At 34.2% G+C, this 20,072-nt stretch overlaps 2 protein-coding genes across 13 annotated transcripts; both read left to right on the top strand.

Annotated features, from left to right (window-relative positions):
* The first annotated feature begins 157 nt into the window (after positions 1–157).
* Positions 158–15,468, top strand: lap (like-AP180). 12 transcript variants are annotated; one of them, XM_064694061.1, is made up of 16 exons: positions 159–691; positions 3,928–4,070; positions 4,974–5,049; positions 5,509–5,541; positions 5,844–5,946; positions 6,020–6,141; positions 6,202–6,395; positions 6,460–6,596; positions 6,926–7,091; positions 7,200–7,479; positions 8,078–8,173; positions 8,772–9,002; positions 10,798–11,095; positions 12,079–12,178; positions 13,529–13,618; positions 14,599–15,468. In XM_064694061.1, the coding sequence occupies exons 1-16, from the start codon at positions 556–558 to the stop codon at positions 14,788–14,790; spliced, it is 2,397 nt and encodes a 798-aa protein (XP_064550131.1). In that variant the 5' UTR covers positions 159–555; the 3' UTR covers positions 14,791–15,468. The 12 variants fall into 12 exon arrangements, with proteins under 12 accessions (XP_064550207.1, XP_064550131.1, XP_064550122.1 ...); XM_064694052.1 differs by having other exon boundaries at positions 7,200–7,521; XM_064694070.1 differs by having other exon boundaries at positions 160–691; positions 7,200–7,521; positions 10,879–11,095.
* Positions 15,469–17,498: 2,030 nt separating this feature from the next.
* LOC135436560 (uncharacterized) lies at positions 17,499–19,878 on the top strand. The gene is made up of 7 exons (XM_064694195.1): positions 17,499–17,804; positions 17,867–18,174; positions 18,232–18,785; positions 18,868–19,014; positions 19,098–19,208; positions 19,271–19,428; positions 19,491–19,878. The coding sequence occupies exons 1-7, from the start codon at positions 17,588–17,590 to the stop codon at positions 19,772–19,774; spliced, it is 1,779 nt and encodes a 592-aa protein (XP_064550265.1). The 5' UTR covers positions 17,499–17,587; the 3' UTR covers positions 19,775–19,878.
* The last annotated feature ends 194 nt before the right edge of the window (positions 19,879–20,072 follow it).

Here is a 20,072-nt window from a genome sequence, read left to right as displayed (position 1 = left end):
CGACTAACCAAGTAACTTAAGCTTGTACAGATAATAACGCTAACATCCAAATTAAGGAATACCTCTAGTAAATTAATATCGCATATGCTAAGCACTTAAAAATATCGATAGGACTCATATCTCACTCACAAGAAATCATCGACATACCAGCGCTCATTATTCTTATCGGCTGCAAAAGTGCTGGTCGCCATTATCGATTTGTGGCAAAAAGAAAAAAATAGAGAATTAAAGATCGCGTTACAGCGTTACGCACCGGCTAAAGAGCGCATTAAACGCGACGTTAAATCGAATTGTGCAGCAGCTGCAACTGATGAACAGTTTGTGTGGCACCAGCTAGTCGTGTTTTTTTCGTTTAATATTTGCCACAACAACTAATCAATATCAATACGTCTCCCAGCCTCTGAGTGTGCGTGTGTGTGTGCGTGTACTGGCCTGTGTCACAGTGTGTGTGTGTGCTTTTTGGTCCATTCTTTGCAGCACATAATCAAATTAGATTGGAAATATAACTAGTGTAAATTAAGTGAAAACAACAAAAACAACAAAAACAGCTTCATCATGACTATGGCTGGTCAAACAATCAACGACAGGCTGTTGGCTGCCCGTCACAGCCTTGCTGGCCAAGGACTGGCCAAATCTGTGTGCAAGGCCACAACTGAAGAATGCATTGGGCCAAAGAAGAAGCATTTGGATTGTAAGTGCAATGCAAAACGAAGAAAAACCAAAAGACTTAGACTAAATATGCTAACAAAAGCGAACAAAGTTTGGAAAATAACGGTTAGCTGGCGCAGACTTGCTTGTATATGCATGAAAAAATTTGTCGTCTTGTCTAACTTTTTGCCATTCATTGAATTACACAGAGAAGCACTTCACCCTCTAACCCCTCCGCTTGGCGGCAGTTTTTTTATTGTCCATTTTTGTGGGATTTTTAACGTAACATATGTATAATATATGTGCGTGTGTGTGTGAGCGTGTGTGTGTGAGCGTGTGTGTCGTAGGGCCCAGGGCTGCGTTTTCTTCTTTTATCATGCCTGTGTCGCTATTCCAATTACTGTAAACTTTTATCATTTTGTGCATGTGTAACTGTGCTTAGTAACTCATAGCAGAAAATAAAACAGCAAACGCTCCGCTCTCCGCATTTACGCCCACTCGATATACATATATATAGCTTTTGCAATGCACCTGCTGCCTCGCCTCAGCTGCTGTTTGTGGTCTTTCCTTTTGGCTGCTTCGTCATTCGCTCTTACTGCTGTAGGCCTCTCTTTCTAATGTTACGTCACTTTCTCACGGCTGCACGTGTGTAAGATTTACAATGACAGTATGGCTGTGTGTGTGAGTGTGTAACAGCATTTGATATTATTTTTGTTGTTAAGCTATGTGCCGTTTCAACGGTGTCATTGCCTTTTAAATTTATGCACAAGTTGTGCACAACAACAACAATAAAGGCAACAACAAAAATTAGGCTCGTCTATGTTTTATATTGAATTTCTGATTGGCCAAGCAACGTGATCTTTTGTGTGTCTTCTTATTGGATTTTGGTTGACGTTTTTGCTGTTGCTGCCGTTGTCAGTGTTTGCTTTGACCTGTTTCTTATTCGAGTTTGCCGCTTTGGCACGTTTGCAACTTATGCGCGAAATGACTCATGAGAAATTTTTGTTAATATCTAGTACCGTACATAAATATGTACATACAGCACCATATACACACATGGATTCATTCGTATGCATATGTGTTTGTATGGGAATTACTTGAATCGGCCCCATAATTAGCATAGATTTGCTTGTATGCGATAATACTTCGACTAGAAATGAGATGAGACTTTTAATGTGTGTATGTGTGAGTTACTTTGTTGTAATTAAGAAAATAAAAATAAATCAAGTTAAGGCTTGCGGTCATTACATATGCGTCAAGTGTGCCCGCGTCATGCTTCAGTTCCAAACAAAAGAGCGGCCACATTGACCCAACGAGAATTGTTGCCCTCGAAGCAAAGTATGCAGATCACGAGCAAAATATTATGTCAAGCTTCTTGTTCATAAAAGTCAATATATTAGAAACTAGTCGCTATGTGGATTTATCTATTTTGATGGTTTAAATATTGTTTTGGGTTCTAATTGGTATTTATGTTCCTGCAAATATAAATATGATATTTAGTTTTATTCTCTAAAAACAACAGCACAAACTTGTTCTAAGATTAGGTATTATTATTTTTCTAGATCGAACTCTATGATCAGCATACTATTCTTATTAGAAAAAAATAAATTCTATACTCAAGTCTGACATTTGTAATTAAAACTAAAGTCAATCAAAAGTTGGTCATTAAAAACGAACATAAGCTACAATTTAGAAATTGAGAAAGAAACAAAATAAAAATAAACAAAACCAGTTCTCAGGTTACATTCTGCCATATCTCAGGTAGAATGTAAAGAATACGATTCATTTCTCTCCTTTACCCTTTCAACCGTTTTCATTTGCCAATAACTAAATATAAATCTGTGAATGAAACCAGTTGGAAATTCGTAGAATTAAAAAAGATGAAACAAGGGTTTCGATGGTAATTAAGTTCTGAAAAAATGCCTAGCACGGTTTCCTGTGGAATTCCTATTAATGTAAATTGAATGGCGAATAATATTCCAATTAGCAGAAAAGTGCACCGCAGCGTTAATAATAATATGTTATGGAAATTTGGTATTTAAAATAAGTAAACAGAAAATATCTGAGGAAATCAAGTTTAAATTTAAAACAAAATATTTTCCATGCATAAAAAGTTGAAATGAACATGCTCTGGTTCTTAAAGTCAATCAATTTGATTTGGGTCAATGGCTTTTATATTTGTATACCCTGTGCCCAAGCATCTCAGGCACCTAAATAGTATTTACACACACTCGAATATATCCTTTACTTTTACTTCGAATTTAGGTTATTGTATAAATAGTTATTAAGCTAGACTGTTGAAACTTTAAGATGAACTATTCAAATGATCTATTCAATAAATCTTTAAAAAATATGTAACATACATATTTCATGAAAAATTGAGTAAATTGTATTAATTGCTTTGGAAAATCAATTAAAACTTGTCTTCAAGCGTTAATTTAACGAGTAAATATTGATATTACCATATGGTTTAATATATTTCAATTAGTGCACACATATGCGCACGAATATCAATTATTGAATTGAATAAAGTGATTCATTTTGTTTCTGTGTGAATGTGTGTGCGCAGTGTGTGTGTGCGCAATGTGTGTGTGTGTGTGTGTGTGTAAGCAATCAGCGAGTGCATTGCGAGTCGGTCTGAAAGCAGCTGCTTGGTCCACATGTAAACAAACGCCCCTCTTTAAATGTCGATAACAAGCGGTCGGAAACAAAATGATGATACTTATATAATATCCATTATAGATAGTATACTGCGATATATTGTATTTAGCTTATGCATTTAATTTTCATATGTCAACCCAGACACAACAGCTTATCACAATTTAAATGCACTGCGAGTCTCTTGGGGCGACTTTAAAAGTCATATGTGCAGAATATAAGAACGATAAGAACAACAATGAACAATAGGCCGTATAAGTCGACTCCAAGATGATAACACCATATGTATTAAAATACAGTGAAAGTCCTCATGAACGGACGCCCACAAACGACAAGGAAGACGTTCGCTAAAAGATTTGAGTAAATAAAATATAAAGATCAGGAAATTTAAAAGTTGATATCGATAGCACCTGATCACCTGAAATCAGCACAAGATCAGAAATCATCCAAAAAGAGTATTAAAATCTTTATTTTATGAAAATTGTTCACTTAGAGTAGATAAACGACCAAGTCAATTGCTTGTTAGCAGAGCTTTCACTGTACCTATTATTGCATTGAATAATCTCTTACTTATTTACATATATATATTTATATATATATTTGTTTTTGCTTCTTTTGCAGATCTGGTGCACTGCACAAACGAACCGAATGTCTCGATACCACATTTGGCCAATTTACTTATCGAACGTTCACAGAACGCCAACTGGGTGGTCGTCTATAAATCGCTGATAACTACACATCATTTGATGGCATACGGCAATGAGGTTTGTAAATATAAAAGACCCCTTAAATGTCTCTCTCTCTCTCTCTAAGCATATAGATAGGGGGCGGAGGGCGTCTCGCGATTAAAACTTTTACTTTTATTCATTTCACTTTTCGCTTGCGCCAGCCGTAATTGTGGGGCGTTGCTTTTATACTATAAAAAGGTCACGTTCGTTGTCGCTTTGTTTTATTTTATTTCATTTGTTTTTTAATCGGAACTTTTTTCGTTAGATTTGCTTATTTTTTGGACTTGCGTGCTCTTTAGTTCTTTATGTTATCTTTTTTATTTTTTGTTTGAGTGTTGCCTGGTTTCCTCTTCTACACATTTTTTTTTGGCGACAAAAACGCAAAGCTTTCTTTGTTTCCGATTGCGACATGGTTTTAAATTGGGACCCCTCCCAGCAGCTATTCTCGAGTGATTTTAATGGTATATATGATTCCAATAACATTTCAAAAAGGGAACTAATGCTTACATATTTATATAAAATACTCTTTCTAAACTTCAAACTGAGATGAATCTGTCTAAACTTAATTGGTTTTAAGCTCTAGATGCAGATACTACATCTCAAAATTATGCGTTTAAAAAGTATATTTCATGTCTAATAAAATTGAAAAATTGGTTTCAATTTAGAACTTTCGAAATTGTAATTTCATCCAATGTGGGAGTCAAAATAAGTGCAAAACGCGCTACTTAAATAAATTGTTAATGGGTCTCATAGCCTTGACAAAGATTTAGAAATAATTCTATATTGTAAACGTTAAAAACAAAGCATTTTTATATGCATTTTTTTATTCAAAAATTTTATTAAACACTTATATTTATATATTTTTTAATTTCAACTTATTTTATTTACAATCAACTTTTTATTAATCAGCAACAAATTGTTTTTGCCCTCTTTTTGCAGCGTTTTATGCAATATCTCGCATCAAGCAATTCAACATTCAATCTCAGCTCCTTTCTGGACAAAGGAACTGTGCAAGGTATAACCGAATGAATTTCAACAAAAAACAAAAAAAAGCAAAACAAAAAAGAAGAGCCTTTTAAAGGGCAAAAAAATAACGAACCACGATTTGATGCTTTCTAACATTTACTCACGCTAACAACAAACAAAACAATATTTAACTACTTAACTATATTTAAAATTGAATATTACATGGCTTACCCTCTTCTCTTCTCTTGTCTTCTCTTTCTATTTTCACCCATTTTTTTCGAATCACCACATGTGAATGCTGCGAATTGCGTTTGGCTTATTCATTTGTGTATTCGTTCTAATGATAATATTTCAATAATATTTACACTGAATTGCGCTGCTTACACACACCCAAACGAATACATAATATAAATCTAATTATTAATAACTTTGAAATTCATTCCTAATACATATATAAAAAAAAATATGAATAATATATGCAAATGCGAATTATGAACCTATACTGCAGATGGTGGCATGGGCATTCCAGGTGGCAGAATGGGTGAGTATTTGTTGAAAAACAGAATTTTCATAACGGTTTATGGGTTACCAACAACAAAAAACAACAACAACAAAAACATATTGTACACTAACTCTTGTGGCCATGGCTGTAAACTAAAACCGAAAACCATTTCCTACAGATAAAGCGAGACAAATTTGACTAACTGATTTAATTTAACCAACATATTCCTAGTCTTATATTTGGCCCTCAAAATTGACTGTCCGACTGGCGTTAAATAAATGTGTCTTGTGTAATTCCTGATTATATGCCTAATAATACCCTATTATTATCATGTACAATAGGTTATGATATGTCGCCATTTATAAGACGCTATGCCAAGTATTTGAATGAGAAGTCGCTCTCCTATCGCGCCATGGCTTTCGATTTTTGCAAAGTGAAACGCGGGTAAGTTGGAAAGCTATATTCATATAACAATTACCATTAGTTGATTGATTTATATATACATTTTGTACTTTAGAAAAGAGGAGGGCTCGTTGCGTAATATGAACGCGGAGAAGCTATTGAAGACGTTGCCCGTATTGCAGGCACAATTGGATGGGCTTCTGGAGTTTGATTGCCAGTCCAATGATTTGACTAATGGTATGTATAAACTACTATATCTTGACATTAATCCCTAATCTCTTAATCCATCTTGAACAGGTGTCATCAATATGAGCTTCATGCTGCTGTTTCGTGATTTGATTCGTCTGTTTGCCTGCTATAATGATGGCATTATCAATTTACTGGAGAAATACTTCGATATGAACAAGAAGCATGCACGCGATGCTCTAGATTTATACAAAAAGTTTTTGGTGCGCATGGATCGTGTCGGGGAATTCCTGAAGGTTGCTGAGGTATGTATACATAACATAGAATCATCATAAATATGTTGAAAATAAACAATTATTTTAATTGCAGAACGTGGGCATTGACAAGGGCGATATTCCCGACTTGACAAAGGCGCCCAGTTCTTTGCTGGATGCCTTGGAGCAGCATTTGGCTACGTTGGAGGGACGCAAGGTCTCCGCAGCCAATACGCCCACACAATCATCGAGGTGTGTTGCGGCTTTTAGTTATTTATTTAGCTATTATTCATTATAAGTTGCTTACTTTATTAACTGTTCAGTTTAGCTTTTCATTTTGAATACTCTAGCAGAGGGATTTGTTAGCTTGTTGCGAGATGTAAAGGGAGAGATTATTTGAATTTAGTTCGAGTCGGTCATATCGTAACTCTATTTGCCAGAGTTTTCAATCGTCGGCACTCCGAATATATATTAACTGCTTATGTTTTAATTAATTTATTTTATCTTTTACTCCTTTTTTCTCTATGATTTTGCATATGTTTTGTCACGTGCTTTTGGTTGCATTTGATTTGTTGGCGCAGCTATCAACGCACGAATGTTAAATCCGCTGTCTCTGCACTCTCTTCAACTAGCTCGGCATTTGGAACTGCAGCCGCATCCAGTAAATTTGATACCACCAACGGCATTGATGAGCAGCTAAAGGCACAGGTGCTCGCCGAAGAGGAGGCGGCCATGAATCAGTACAAAGTGAGTGCGAATGCCAAGTACATTTCATTGATTCAATTGATCGCGATCTAAACAATCAATTTTTGTTGTATTCTTCCCCCGTTTTGCCGCTTCCACGCCCAACATCAGTCCAAGGTATCGTCGCCCACCAGTAGCGGTGCTGCTGGCGCTAGCGCTGCACTAACAAATCCATTCCTATCGTCACCGCCAGCCTCACAGGCTGGTCAGCCGATAGTTGATCTGTTTGGTGCCGCGTCGGCACAGCCCGCTGCTGCTGCAGCAGGTGCGCCACAGGCGCATGCCACAAAGGCATCCGATGATTTGCTGCAGTTGGGCAATCCGTTCGCTGACATGTTCGAGGCCAGTGGCAATAGTGGCGGCAATGTGACAGCTGCCGCCGGAGCAACAGGTGCTGCACTAAATGCCAGTAATTTATGGATGCATAATAACGGTAGCATGCTATGATTTTCTTATGATTTAATTAATTAATATTTTCAATTGAGATTAGTTCGTTACGTGCTTTCCAGTTAGTTGCTTAAGTGTTGTTTTTTTTTTTATTGTATAAGTCAATATCTATATGTATACGTATTACCCATGTTGTGTCTTGTAGCTGTCTCAGACCCAGAAATTTATATATATCCAAAAGGCGAGCACTCCGTCCAATCTATTTCTCTCTGGCCGTCTTTAAGCACAATCTTTTGATGCACATATATTTCCCCATCATAAATAACATTAAATCTTAATTATCTTTATTTTGTATATTATGTATATCATATTATTTTGTAAGTTTTTATTTATTCATTTTTCAATTTCTTCTCTAATGTATTGTTGCTCTTCATTTCCATCACTGGTTTTCTTTCTCCACACCAAAAAACAAAAAACAAAAAACAACCTACAACAACAACTACAACAACAACAACAACTGCAACGCTAAACATGACTCGATAAATCACACACACATGAAAATCCAATCAAAAACCTCCCTAAAAAAAACAACCATAAAATAGGTTTCAATGGCTCTACAGTTTCCTCCGCTGCTGCTACAAATGCATTCGTTTCCGATAGTAATTTTACGTCCGTTTTTGGTAATACGGAACCAGCAGGTAAGTGTTCCAATAAAAAAACAAAAAAAAACATTAAAAACATAAAAACAATTAAATAACAGCCAGATAATTTGTCTCATTAATACATTAACAATTGTAATGCAACTTAATGTTTATAAACGAAAGTTCTAATTTTTGGGGATGGGCTAAAATTTTACGTTTATATATTCATATGTATATGGCGCGGTGCTCTTAACTTGCACTTTTTAACGAACTTAAATGTACTTTTCTTCAATTTTCTATAATATATATATATATATATATATTAATTGCTAATATGTTTGGCATGTTGTACTAACTAACTATATAATTAACACAGCCTACAGTTATTATTTTATATTGTACACAATGTGAGCAGACCCCAAAAAGGCTAGACAACAAACCTAGTCTTAAGTTTTCCAGACACAACTTACTTTTGCTGTATGCGTGAAACTCAATTCTACACATTTTTCAACCAAAACTTTTGAATTTTGTGCGTAATTTTGTTTCTACACCAAACGATTTAATTTAGTTAAAATTATAATTTAATTGATTTTCTTTATGGCTACCCCCCCCCAAACTAAATCCTTGCAAATATATCTGTGTTGAATGACATCAGCCGCGTCGTCGTCGTCAGCCGTATTGCCAAATCCCTTTTTTGATGATATGCAACCCCGTGGTCATTATATGGAGCCACAGCAGCCGCAACAACAGCAAGCCGCCTTATTTTATATGCAACAACAGCAACAGCTCCATGAGCAGCAACAACACCAATACCAACAACAACAACAACAACACCAGCAAGAGCTGGCCTTATTATCAACGTCCACGATGCCACAATTCTCTACAGGTGAACTTTCGCGTGCAAAATGTGTAACACAAAGAACGCAGAACCCAGTTTTACGTTGCGTGCTTTGTTTTTGTACAAAGTTTCAATCGTCAATATTGGCCTCATTTTATTGTGCTTGTAGTGCTGCTGCGACACATACACACGCACACACAAACACACGTCCATACACACACACACCCAACCAACCAACCATTTACAGATCGCATAATCTGTACAAAAGTCTGCCTCTACTTAACTTACTGAGTCTTTTGCACAAATGCATTTCAAACCAAGTATTTACGAATGTTGCAAATGAAAGAAGCTTTCAACGCATTTTAGCAAATGTTCAACAGAAGCATTTGCTACACACAGGCTAATACTTAATATTTGCTTTATATTTGCTTCATATTCACTTAACCTGATATCATTTTTAAATACTTTCAAATATTTAAGCTACATTTGCTTAACAAGTGAACAACTTTCAAAGTGAACTACTTGCAAGTAATTATTATTTCTGAATGCATTCATTTCATTGGTTCAAAAATACATGCTATTTTTGAATGCATTCATTTGATTTCGTCAAAATTACTTGGTATTTCAATCATAGCTTAATTGGCATTTGAAAAGTATTTGTAAAAGACTTAAATACTTGAGTATATCTCATGTGAAATCTCCTTAAAAGCTTAAGTATTCATATAAATTTCGTCTTCAATTATTTTGTGTACATTTCGATTTATTGTCAGTTTATTTCTTATTTGCTTTTGTAAATATTATTATCAATATTTATATTATTTATCAATGTCATTTAAATGTTAAAAAAAAAATTGCGTGATTGTGCCTTGATTGTGTTGTTTGGTGTAAGTTGAATTTAGTTTAAAGTATTGGAAAGAAAAGGAAGCAGCTTAAAGGTAACAATTTCTTAGAGCTGTTCAAAAGATAAATAGAAAAATATATTAAGGGCTTTGTTTAGAGCTTGACCGAGGTCTGTTATAGTAAAATTAACGTGAATTAATTTGTCTTGGTATAAAAGTTAAAGTTGTGTTAATATCTTAGAGAAGTCTGTGGAAAGTATGGGCTTTGTAATTGTATTTATTCAAGGCTTTAAGCTAAGTCTTTTAGGCCCTTTCGCTTCTAGTTAAAGTATCTAAACAATTGATATTTGCACCTGTATATTATATTACTTGCTTTATAACCCGCTTTACTAATTATATACATATTTATTAACAATTCCTACTATCGCATAAATCTTCCTGTAATATGCCATTTATATTCAATTGAAACCAATTAACAATTTTAAAATTAAACATTGATAAAGCACTTAACATTATACAGAAGAAAAAAAAGAAGTATTCACAATATTTATTTTGTCAATGTATTTTTTCTCTTTTTCTCTTTTTTATGTTCCTTTGTACGTAACATAAAAAACAAAACCAAAAAAAAAAAAAAAAAACATTGTTTCATGTTAATGTTGGTGGCACAAATCCATTAAAAATTCAATTTTCCTTATACATATTTATATGTATGTGTGTTCGCAATAAAAAAATTGAATAAAAAAAAAATAAATATATAAACAATTGTAAAAACGGGCAAAATTTGAAAAACGAAAAAAAACAAATCGAAAAACTCATTAAAATTTCTTGTGGGCCTGCATTTATCTCATGCTCTATACATATAAAAACCAACAACTGTGTATGTCTCTTTGTGTAAATGTCTGCCTCAAACGGTGCACTGGCCATATCTCACAACAACAACAACAACAACAACAACAAAAAATATATCATATATATGTAAATGTGTGTGTAAACACGATAAAAAGGCTTCGATGCTTTGGGCGATGTTCTAAAACCGGCCACAGCCAACAGCAACAACAGCAATCAAATAAATGTTGTCACCGCAGGTGCTGCGTATCAGGGCTACAATAGCAGCAATCCGGCCCTGACGCTGCAACAACAACAACAGCAGAACACACAGCAACAACTGCTACAACAACAGATGCAGCAACAGCAGCAACAACAACAACCAGCTGGCACTGGCAAGATAATTACGGGCGATCTGGATAGTTCACTAATGTCACTAGTTGATAATTTAAATATAAATAAAACGGCAAGTGCAAAGTGAGTAAATTCGTCAAGAAACCCAACAATTAATGTGTGTGTGTTTGTGTATATATAAATGTGTGACAAAAGTCTGAGAAACTCATCACGATATCATCTCAAACACGTTTCATCAAACAAAGCTGAAAAAAGTTAATGCAAATTTAATGGTACAGCCTTTTTCAAGTCTTCGAGAAGTTCATTTTCCAAAGACAAATAACTTAAGACACGAGTAATAGAACCCAAATAACCAGTGTACAACATCGGTTAAACATAACTGCAGCCATATTTCTATATGGGCAGTTTCCAGAAAAAGGTCAACTCTAATCAATATATAAGAACGTTTCTTTTCATCTTTTATCATCAAAGAACATGTATTAAATTGACTAAATTTATGCTAGTTGACTTATCTAGAATTCCAAAAAGAGCCAAAGTCGCATATTTTCGTTTAGTTTATGGCCTTGTGTAAATTTGACTTTTTCAGATGTTTGAGAATAGTGAATATTTTGCCAAACAAGAACCTACTTTTCGACCGAAAGATGGATCGCTTCGATCGCCTTAAAAGTAAGAAGACTAGTTCGCATTGAAACTATATCAACACGGCTGTTAATGCTGATCTAGAATAGTTCCACTTTGTGAGGTGGGAGATTTATCCTTCTAAGCGTTACACATTTCATGACAAAATTATGATACCCTCTACAAGGCCAGATAAAATGTTGTGTAATTTGCAGAGAATTTTGCAGAGTCACTTCAATTTCAGCTAAGGCAAAATATTTATATTATTAGTTAATTGTCTATCTAACCACAATCATATCCATAACCATATATATTCATGTTCCATTTGTGTACATAACCAACTCCCGTTCCATAGCCCATTCGGTTTCGATTAATTCGAAAAAAATTCCTTTAGAAACGTAACTAGAAAATCGAATTGAAAATCAAACAGTTTCATTGATTTCGTCTCTCTATATACCATTACTCTCTTACCACATTATATCTCATAGACCCGTGCAATGGAATTCACCTAAAAATACAGCGAAACCAGGTGCTAATTGGACACCACAACCAATGGCGGCTACAACTGGTGCTGGCTATCGTCCAATGGTGAGTTTTGACCACAACTAACTCTCTACTCTTTCTCTCTCTCTCTCTCTCTCGCTCTCTCTCTCTCAACTCAAACGTAACTCCACTAAATACAACAAGAACAACAACAAACATCAATTGTATGAGACAAAAACATAAACTACAGATTGATGAGAGCTATAAAACAATATATAGATAGATAGACTATTTGTGCCCTAAAAGTGAAAGGGAAAGAAAGAATACTCGAGGCAATTGCAAACAATTATATTGGGCATATATCTTTTCTATGTATAGGATCCATAAGATTGTGTCAAACAACAATTTAGGCTCACAATCCATGTAACATGCGAGTACTCTTATCATTATTGTTATTATTTTATTTAATTTTCTTGATTTATTTATGTTTTATGAACATGATTTATATATTTTTTTTCTTCGAATTGCACCTAGCATTTGCCTAACAACTACAGCTACTTGGTTTATTTATTGATTGTCTTGATCTGTGTGGACATTTTTCTGACTTGCGCCTAAGATTAACCCTAAATAAATTTATCTAGATGTTGTGGACATATTATATCTTTATACATATACTTATATACATATCACCTTGAATTGGTATAAAGCTAACTAGGAATTAAACCAAGTTGTTGCAAGTTGTAAGTTTATTTAACTCTTATTTTCTTACTCTCGCTCTCTCTCTATTTGAATACATATATGATATATTGGTTAAGGTCTCTCATTTAAACACGACATCACAAAGCACACAGCGACAACAACAACAATAACTACACCTAGCACTAGGGCTAACTGTTCTGGCACACCTCTTAAGTGTAGGTACTGATTAAAACAACAACAACAACAACAAAACAAGCAGCTACTTGATTCAGCTACCCCCTACACATGCAGGCCAATTATTCACAAATTCCATATAATACTCGTACTCGTACTCGTACACATATACATATAATTGTATTTATTCCGTTTGGTTTTTATTTTTCTTTATATTGGTATTAATATAACATTATATATATATATATATCATACATATATATGCATACATATATATAAACTATCACTTTCTTTTCTTTATTTTATGTTGCTTTATATATTTCAACTATCCAACGCATACCGCAATATTGAAACATATCAAAAATAACAACAAATCAAATGATAATAATGATATAATAAAATTACACCACCAAAAACTCACGATGCGCCTGTGTTAATGCTGTCTGTATGTTTGTGTTATATATATATTCAATATATACACACACACACACACTAAATGTATATTAATATAAATATGCAATTATCCACATATATATATATATATATATATATATATATTTATGTATAAATATGTATATAAAGGCACATGGCATGACCGTAAGTCCAGCGCCAATCACAATCAATCATCCGTATATACATGCTAGTTATCCTGTAATGCCAAATTATATGCAGGTAAGAATGATGCAAACGAACAAAACAAATTAATTTATCAAATAGAAAAACAACAAATCCAACGTACTACAAAAACAAAACAAACTTTGAAAAAAACAGAAAAACATAATCAAATATAAAATAAATGTTTGTACTTAATATGTTCCATGAGTTGCTTTAGTTTTATATAATTTTCATTTTTTTAAAACTGCATATATATATATAAATACTTTATTTTTGATTATGTTTGTGTTAATATATATATGTATATATTTTTTTATAATTTTGATTTTTGCCTACGACTTCACTATCACTATCGAATCTACTTACGCTGACTTCTGCCTACGCACTGAGCTTTAAGAACGGTGCCCCGTGCTCTATTTTTCCGGTTATGGTACCCACCTATATATCTACCTGCCCTTTCTATAGGCATCTCCCTCTCTCTCTCTCTCTCTCTCTCTCCCTCTCTCTCTCTCTCGAACAATCACTTGAGAAAGTATAAATTTAATTATTTTCGTATATAGACTTTTTTGAAAATTCACGTTCTTTTAAGTTCTTTTAGGTTTTGAAGTTTTGAATTTGTAGTATTTTATATTGTAGCGAGTTTTTCCACTGAGTTTGATTTTCTTTTTGTTACAATGTTGCAATTGTATACCTATGTAGAGCTCACTAACCCAGCCTGTCCCATGTTTAAAAAACCATTTATATATTATATATACACATATATGTATGTGCATATATATATGTATGTAGCTTACGGCGGCCAATCTCTAAAAGCCAACTACTTGTTAACCCACAACTCTCTCTCACTCTCTCTCTCTCTCTCTATCTCTCTCTATCCCCCCGAACTGATGTAGCCCTTTGGCGTCTGTCTTAAGTCGTTCCAGTAATCCTCCAACTCCTGCATGATTTGGAATTTTTGATATGAAAATAAAATAAAAAAAAACCAAAACGTACAATTTTGAAATATGTATACTAATTATATATTTTGATTATTATAGGGCATGCCGGTGATGGGTCAGCAGCCGAATATGCTGGCACAGGCAGCCCCTTTGACTGGGGGGCAACCGACGATGATGGGCGCGCCGCACAGTAATGCGGCGGGGCCGACGACGGGCATTATGCAACCCACGCAGGCGACGCAGAATGGAGGCAATAAAAGTTTACCACTCGATCCATTTGGGGCTTTATAAGGCGCCATCGCAACACGCACTCACACACACACACGTTAAGCGCGATAACCTCATAGACCAGCAAACATTACAAAATCACACACACACACACACACACATAATATAATATATATAAATATATATTTGCAGATATTATAAAAAAAAATGAAATTCAAGACAAAACTAAGAAATTATAAATGTTTACACTATGCTACATACGAAAAGGAAATGCTAAGAATTCTATTATAATGTTGAGCAAAATCACACACACACACATATATATTAAAATGAAATTGCTATATACATATACGTATATATATATACATATATATTTATATTATTACTATAAAATATAAAATGAGTTTGACTATTTATATGTATACATCTATTTATATAAGTGTATGCGAAAATTTCCAAATTTAGCTAAAGTGAAACAAAACAACAGAAAATATATTACAAAAAATAACAAAAATGCAAATAGCCTATGTGAAATATACCTACGTATATGTATGTACATCCTACATAATAAGTGTAAGCAAAAACCTGTAGTTGTGTCCTACGCCAATCACTAAACCTAAAGCTAAACAAAAAGGAACACGTTAAATGGAATCTGTTAAATACTGAAAATTATTGTACACTGTCAGAAAATATATATAACTATTAAAATCAAGTCTTTTTTAGACGCCATAAAGCTATAAACTATGTTATAATTATGCTTAAGTGAGAGCAAATCTGATAAATGTTTTAGCGCCTCGTAACATTTTGCAATACTTTGATCCGTCTTTATCAAAAAAACAAAAAAAGAAACAACTAATTTTCTATTGTTATGTGTAGTCTATTCTGTTTTATTTTCACACACGATTTTGTTTATTGTTAAAAATTCTTGTTGATTTCAAGGCAGTATAGAATGTGAAAAAAATGAGAAAAAACTCGTATTTGTAAAGCATTCCAAGCTAGTTTCAATTTGGTCCCAAATTCAATTTGTAAATGTTAAGTATTATTTCAATTTGAGAGGAGTTATTATTATTGTATATTTAAAAAGAATAGAGATCAGCTATACATATATTTATGTGTGTATATGTATTATGTTATAAGGCATGCGTTGTATTAGCCATTGATTAAATTGCTTGCTGCATTATTTAAAAAACAATCATCAAATCAAATCCAATATATATTTAATATATATATATATATATAGTTGATTTATAAATTGTGTAAATAACACTGGGGCAGCAATACGCTGAACTATGTTTAAATAAAAGTCTCATACAATACACGTTGTAACAGATTTGTTTTTTATATAATTTTGTTAAGCATAATGACTCCGTAAAACTGAATCCGTCTATCTTGATATAGATAATTCTTTTCGTTACAGTTGGTTAGCAAACTCGTAAAGCAGAATTATTTATTGTTAAAACAAGTTTTATTTATTGGTTTTGATTTTGCCAATATAAATTAAATGTTCTCACTTAAGCGTTGACAATTTTTTAAAAAATTTCCTCATAAAAGGTTTCTGAAACATACAAATAAATTATCTTTTATGAGTCAACCAAAAAATTGTGTTTACTTTCAAAATTTCCACTTTCGAAATTGTGATTATTTAATTTTTAAGATACTGAAAATAAATATGTACCTAAAGAATATTTAATAATTTGCGCTATGCCTAAAAGTAGACAACACTTTTAAATAAACAGCGGGGCGCCGTAGAGTAGGCAACTCTCTCACACACACACACACACATATACACACCAATGCAATAATATTAGAGGCAACAATCAGGCATGGAATTTTCATGAAAGCTTAAGCTACCGAATAAATCAATGTAAATTTAGCTAAATTTTACACGAACTAAAACAAAACGACAAACTTAAAAGAAAAGTGTTTTATGACAATATTTCTACGCTGCTATTTGAGCTATACCCTACTCAAAGGAAAACCTTACTCTAGATCTTTAAAAAGAAACCAAAAAAAGAAAAAAACTAACATACTTACCAGTACTATCTACATGAACAAAGTATGTATGTACTATCTAGATAAACCTAAGAATTCCCAAAGAAATGTTGATGTTTTCAATTAACACAGAAATTAGCTTGCCAACCTAAAGAAAAGTTAATTATTTACATTGAAAAACACATGAAATTCCAAATAAAAGCTTAGCGTGTTAGCTATTCCCGTACATACATACATAAATTGTAGTTTATTATAAGATGTGCAATACAGTTTATCGTACACATTCATCACACACAATTAAAACGGAACGTCAGAGATTTATTTGTAATCGAATTGTTAATGCGTTTCTATTAGTTAATTATTACCCAGCGAAAGCAAAAGAAAGAATGTACACCAAATATTTTCACGAAAATCAGAATCATTTTTATGCAGTCTAATATAAGTAATATTACATACTCAACAGAACGAAAACCGAAACTTCTATTGAAACATTTTACGAACTGTATAAAAACTTCTGTTGCAAAAAAACAATATAAAAGTAAACGAAAAAACCACAAAAAGAAATGTTAGTGCAAAATAAATGTGTAAAAAAATATCTTTCGTCTTTTCATACATTTATTAATTTCTTAAATTAGATAAGTTCATCAAATAGCAGATCGTCATGTATTTAAACTGGGTGGCAACTCTGTTCAAATATATTGAGGTTAGGTGACGAAGTTTTTTGATTAATCTAGCAATCCAGGAATATTTATCAACTGCTGGAACATAGTAAAACTGGAAATATTCATTACAAATATACGACTCACTCAAGATATACATAAAACATAACACTCCAACATATTATAAAATACAAATAGATATATTCACAATGCCGTGTTTAAAGCAAGAGAAGAGCCTAGATTTCCGCTCCCGGCGGGATACCACAAACGATACGGATCCGATGGCTCCGAAGCCAGTTCGTCCGCGGGCCATAAAATACCATGGACTCTTCGGCATGTCCATTGCGGCCCAGCATCTCATTGTTGACGATAACTGGACTCCGGGTTCGGTGGATGAGCAATATACAAACATGGCCGAACTGCTAAGTACGTGCTGCATGCTATTTGCGCACAAATCCTGTTATCCTGATCATAAAATGCTTCCTTAGAACGGCGCGTAATATACAAACGACATGAGACCAAGACGAATCATTCGCGTCTTTTGGTGGAGAGAAAGCATTTGAAAACGCAGTGCACCGATGGACGCCTCAAGCTGAAGAAAATCTCGACCGGGGATAACGCCCATAAGATACGTAACATGTTGATCAAGCACACGAATATGCAACGTCTCTACCAAAATATGCCCATTCACCTGATTGCGGACAATGTTAATCAGCGCACCTTTGTCCTGCGCAAGGAGCGGGATCGTCTGGAGGCTCGTTTGTCGGTGCTAAAACTGCAATATAAAAACTTATTAGTCGGTCAAATGTTAGCTCAGTGATCAAACACACATTAAGACTCCACACTTTTACAGGTAAATCGATCGAAGGTGGAAAATCGGATCAAGTATGAGAATGAGTTTGTGCTGGAGGAGGAGCAGCAATCGCGTGTATTACAAAAGAAAATAGAAAACTCTAACTTGCGTTTGAAAGCCATTCGCACCGTGAACATCACATACAAGAAAATGATCCAGGTGCTATTACAGGACGAAATATTTTATGAACCAATCTTGCGCTCTCTCGACGACGACATGCAGGATCAGGTGAATTTTATAAAGCATATACTCTACCTTGGCATGCCAGCGATAGCCAAATTTAAGGAACTCAATAACAAGTTTTTGCAATTGGAGTCGAAGTCGCGAAAAAATCTTAGAGCCAAGCTACAAATATTGGACTCCCTGAAAAAGCCCGTTGTTAGCGGCCAGCCGGTCGTCGTCAAGGTCAAAGAGTTATCAGCAGACCCCAAGCGCTATGTGCGTGAGACCAAGAGCATGCAAATTCTCAAAGTGCAGCTGCGGTCCATTGAAAAAACGATTAAGAACTTAAAATTAACGACCTTATGCTCGCAAGCAAAGGAGATTTATCCGCGGTAAGTCTGAAGTCTGAAGTGTGAAGTCTGAAGTGTGAAGTCTGAAGTCGGTTAAAAAACTGTATCTAAATCTTTGCCACAGCATTAAGCGTAGATTTGAGGACAATGTAAACATGCGTCGTAAGAATGAACATGATTGGCAGAGTAAACATATGCTGCGCACCAAAAGGAAATGCGCTACTTTGCTCTCGGATCTATTAATAAACAATCTATCGGAGGAGGAAATTAAGTAAGAAGCTTTTTAAATTTATTTATTCATATTGTTCTTTAATAACTTTTTATTTATAATATATTTTTTAATCTGCTCGACAGTCGTCTGGCGCGCATTAAAGAATTAAAAGAAATTCTGATAGTTGAAAACGAATTTGAGGAGGAAACTGTCTCGCATATTAGGAACCGCGCCGATTTCTATGTGATGTTGCGGTGAGCTGTTAAGAAACCCACCGTATTTCAATCAAACTTTTAATTTCCATTTGTTTTCACAGCCTATTCATTTGGAATTTGATAGAAGTCCTCCGCCATGTAAATCGCAGTCCCAAAGAACTTCACAAAGATTATCCAAATTCGTATTTGAAGCTGCCGCTTCTCAAATTCGATCTGTTCCACATGTATGCTGTGCCCCCCGAGCTGTATCTGGAAAATAGTTGAGTTGAGTTATCCTATTGAAGGAATCTTATATAATTTGCTTTTTTCTGCTATACACAGTCGATGTAATTTTCGGTTTTCTTAAGCGTTCGGTATACAAGCTGATGAAGGGCTACAAACCGCAGATGAGTGCAAGTTTAAATGAGAGTCAAAATAGTTATCATCTCGCTTTCCTGGCTTCTGTTGAGCCGCGCGAAACCAACCAAGGCGAGGAGCAAGATATAGCGACGTTAGGAGATGATTTAATTAACGACAGGACCTTGGCCAACATTCCAAATCGCAAAAGGATCAAGGCACAGAGTGCCAAAATTTTGGATGAAGCTTCCAAGCGGGATCAAGAATAGCTTTTTGTTTGGCTTTGTGTCTATAAACATGATTTATTTACATATTACATTTTAGACATTACATATATATATATAATAATAAAAAAAACACAATTACAAAAATATTTCATGATATTTGTATTTAATGCTCGAAACATTCGAAAATTTCGAATTTTTAATGAAAGTAATGTTCTTCTTTTCAATATATCGAGACTTTTTGAAAGCACGAATTGGCCAATACACAGCCAATTGCCCAATAAACTTCATATTTTGTAAACTTTTTATACCCTGAACCCATTGAAAATGGGTAAAGAGGGTA

Source organism: Drosophila montana, unplaced genomic scaffold (genome assembly GCF_035044405.1).
Source record: "Drosophila montana isolate Dmon_TW-CO22-7 unplaced genomic scaffold, ASM3504440v1 contig_1505_1, whole genome shotgun sequence".
NCBI lineage: Eukaryota > Metazoa > Arthropoda > Insecta > Diptera > Drosophilidae > Drosophila > Drosophila montana.
Note: the sequence above shows the minus strand (reverse complement) of the source record. Positions and strands in the feature narration are given on the sequence as shown.

What these genes read in the sequence shown, in the direction of transcription:
- lap (XM_064694052.1), top strand. Translation starts at nt 556, where the DNA reads ATGACTATGGCTGGTCAAACAATCAACGACAGGCTGTTGGCTGCCCGT. An exon ending in AATTCCTGAAGGTTGCTGAG is followed by an intron (nt 6,396 to 6,459) that starts GTATGTATACAT and finishes TTTTAATTGCAG; the next exon opens with AACGTGGGCATTGACAAGGG. An exon ending in CGGCCATGAATCAGTACAAA is followed by an intron (nt 7,092 to 7,199) that starts GTGAGTGCGAAT and finishes GCCCAACATCAG; the next exon opens with TCCAAGGTATCGTCGCCCAC.
- LOC135436560 (XM_064694195.1), top strand. Translation starts at nt 17,588, where the DNA reads ATGCCGTGTTTAAAGCAAGAGAAGAGCCTAGATTTCCGCTCCCGGCGG. An exon ending in TGCAATATAAAAACTTATTA is followed by an intron (nt 18,175 to 18,231) that starts GTCGGTCAAATG and finishes ACACTTTTACAG; the next exon opens with GTAAATCGATCGAAGGTGGA. An exon ending in GATTTCTATGTGATGTTGCG is followed by an intron (nt 19,209 to 19,270) that starts GTGAGCTGTTAA and finishes TTGTTTTCACAG; the next exon opens with CCTATTCATTTGGAATTTGA.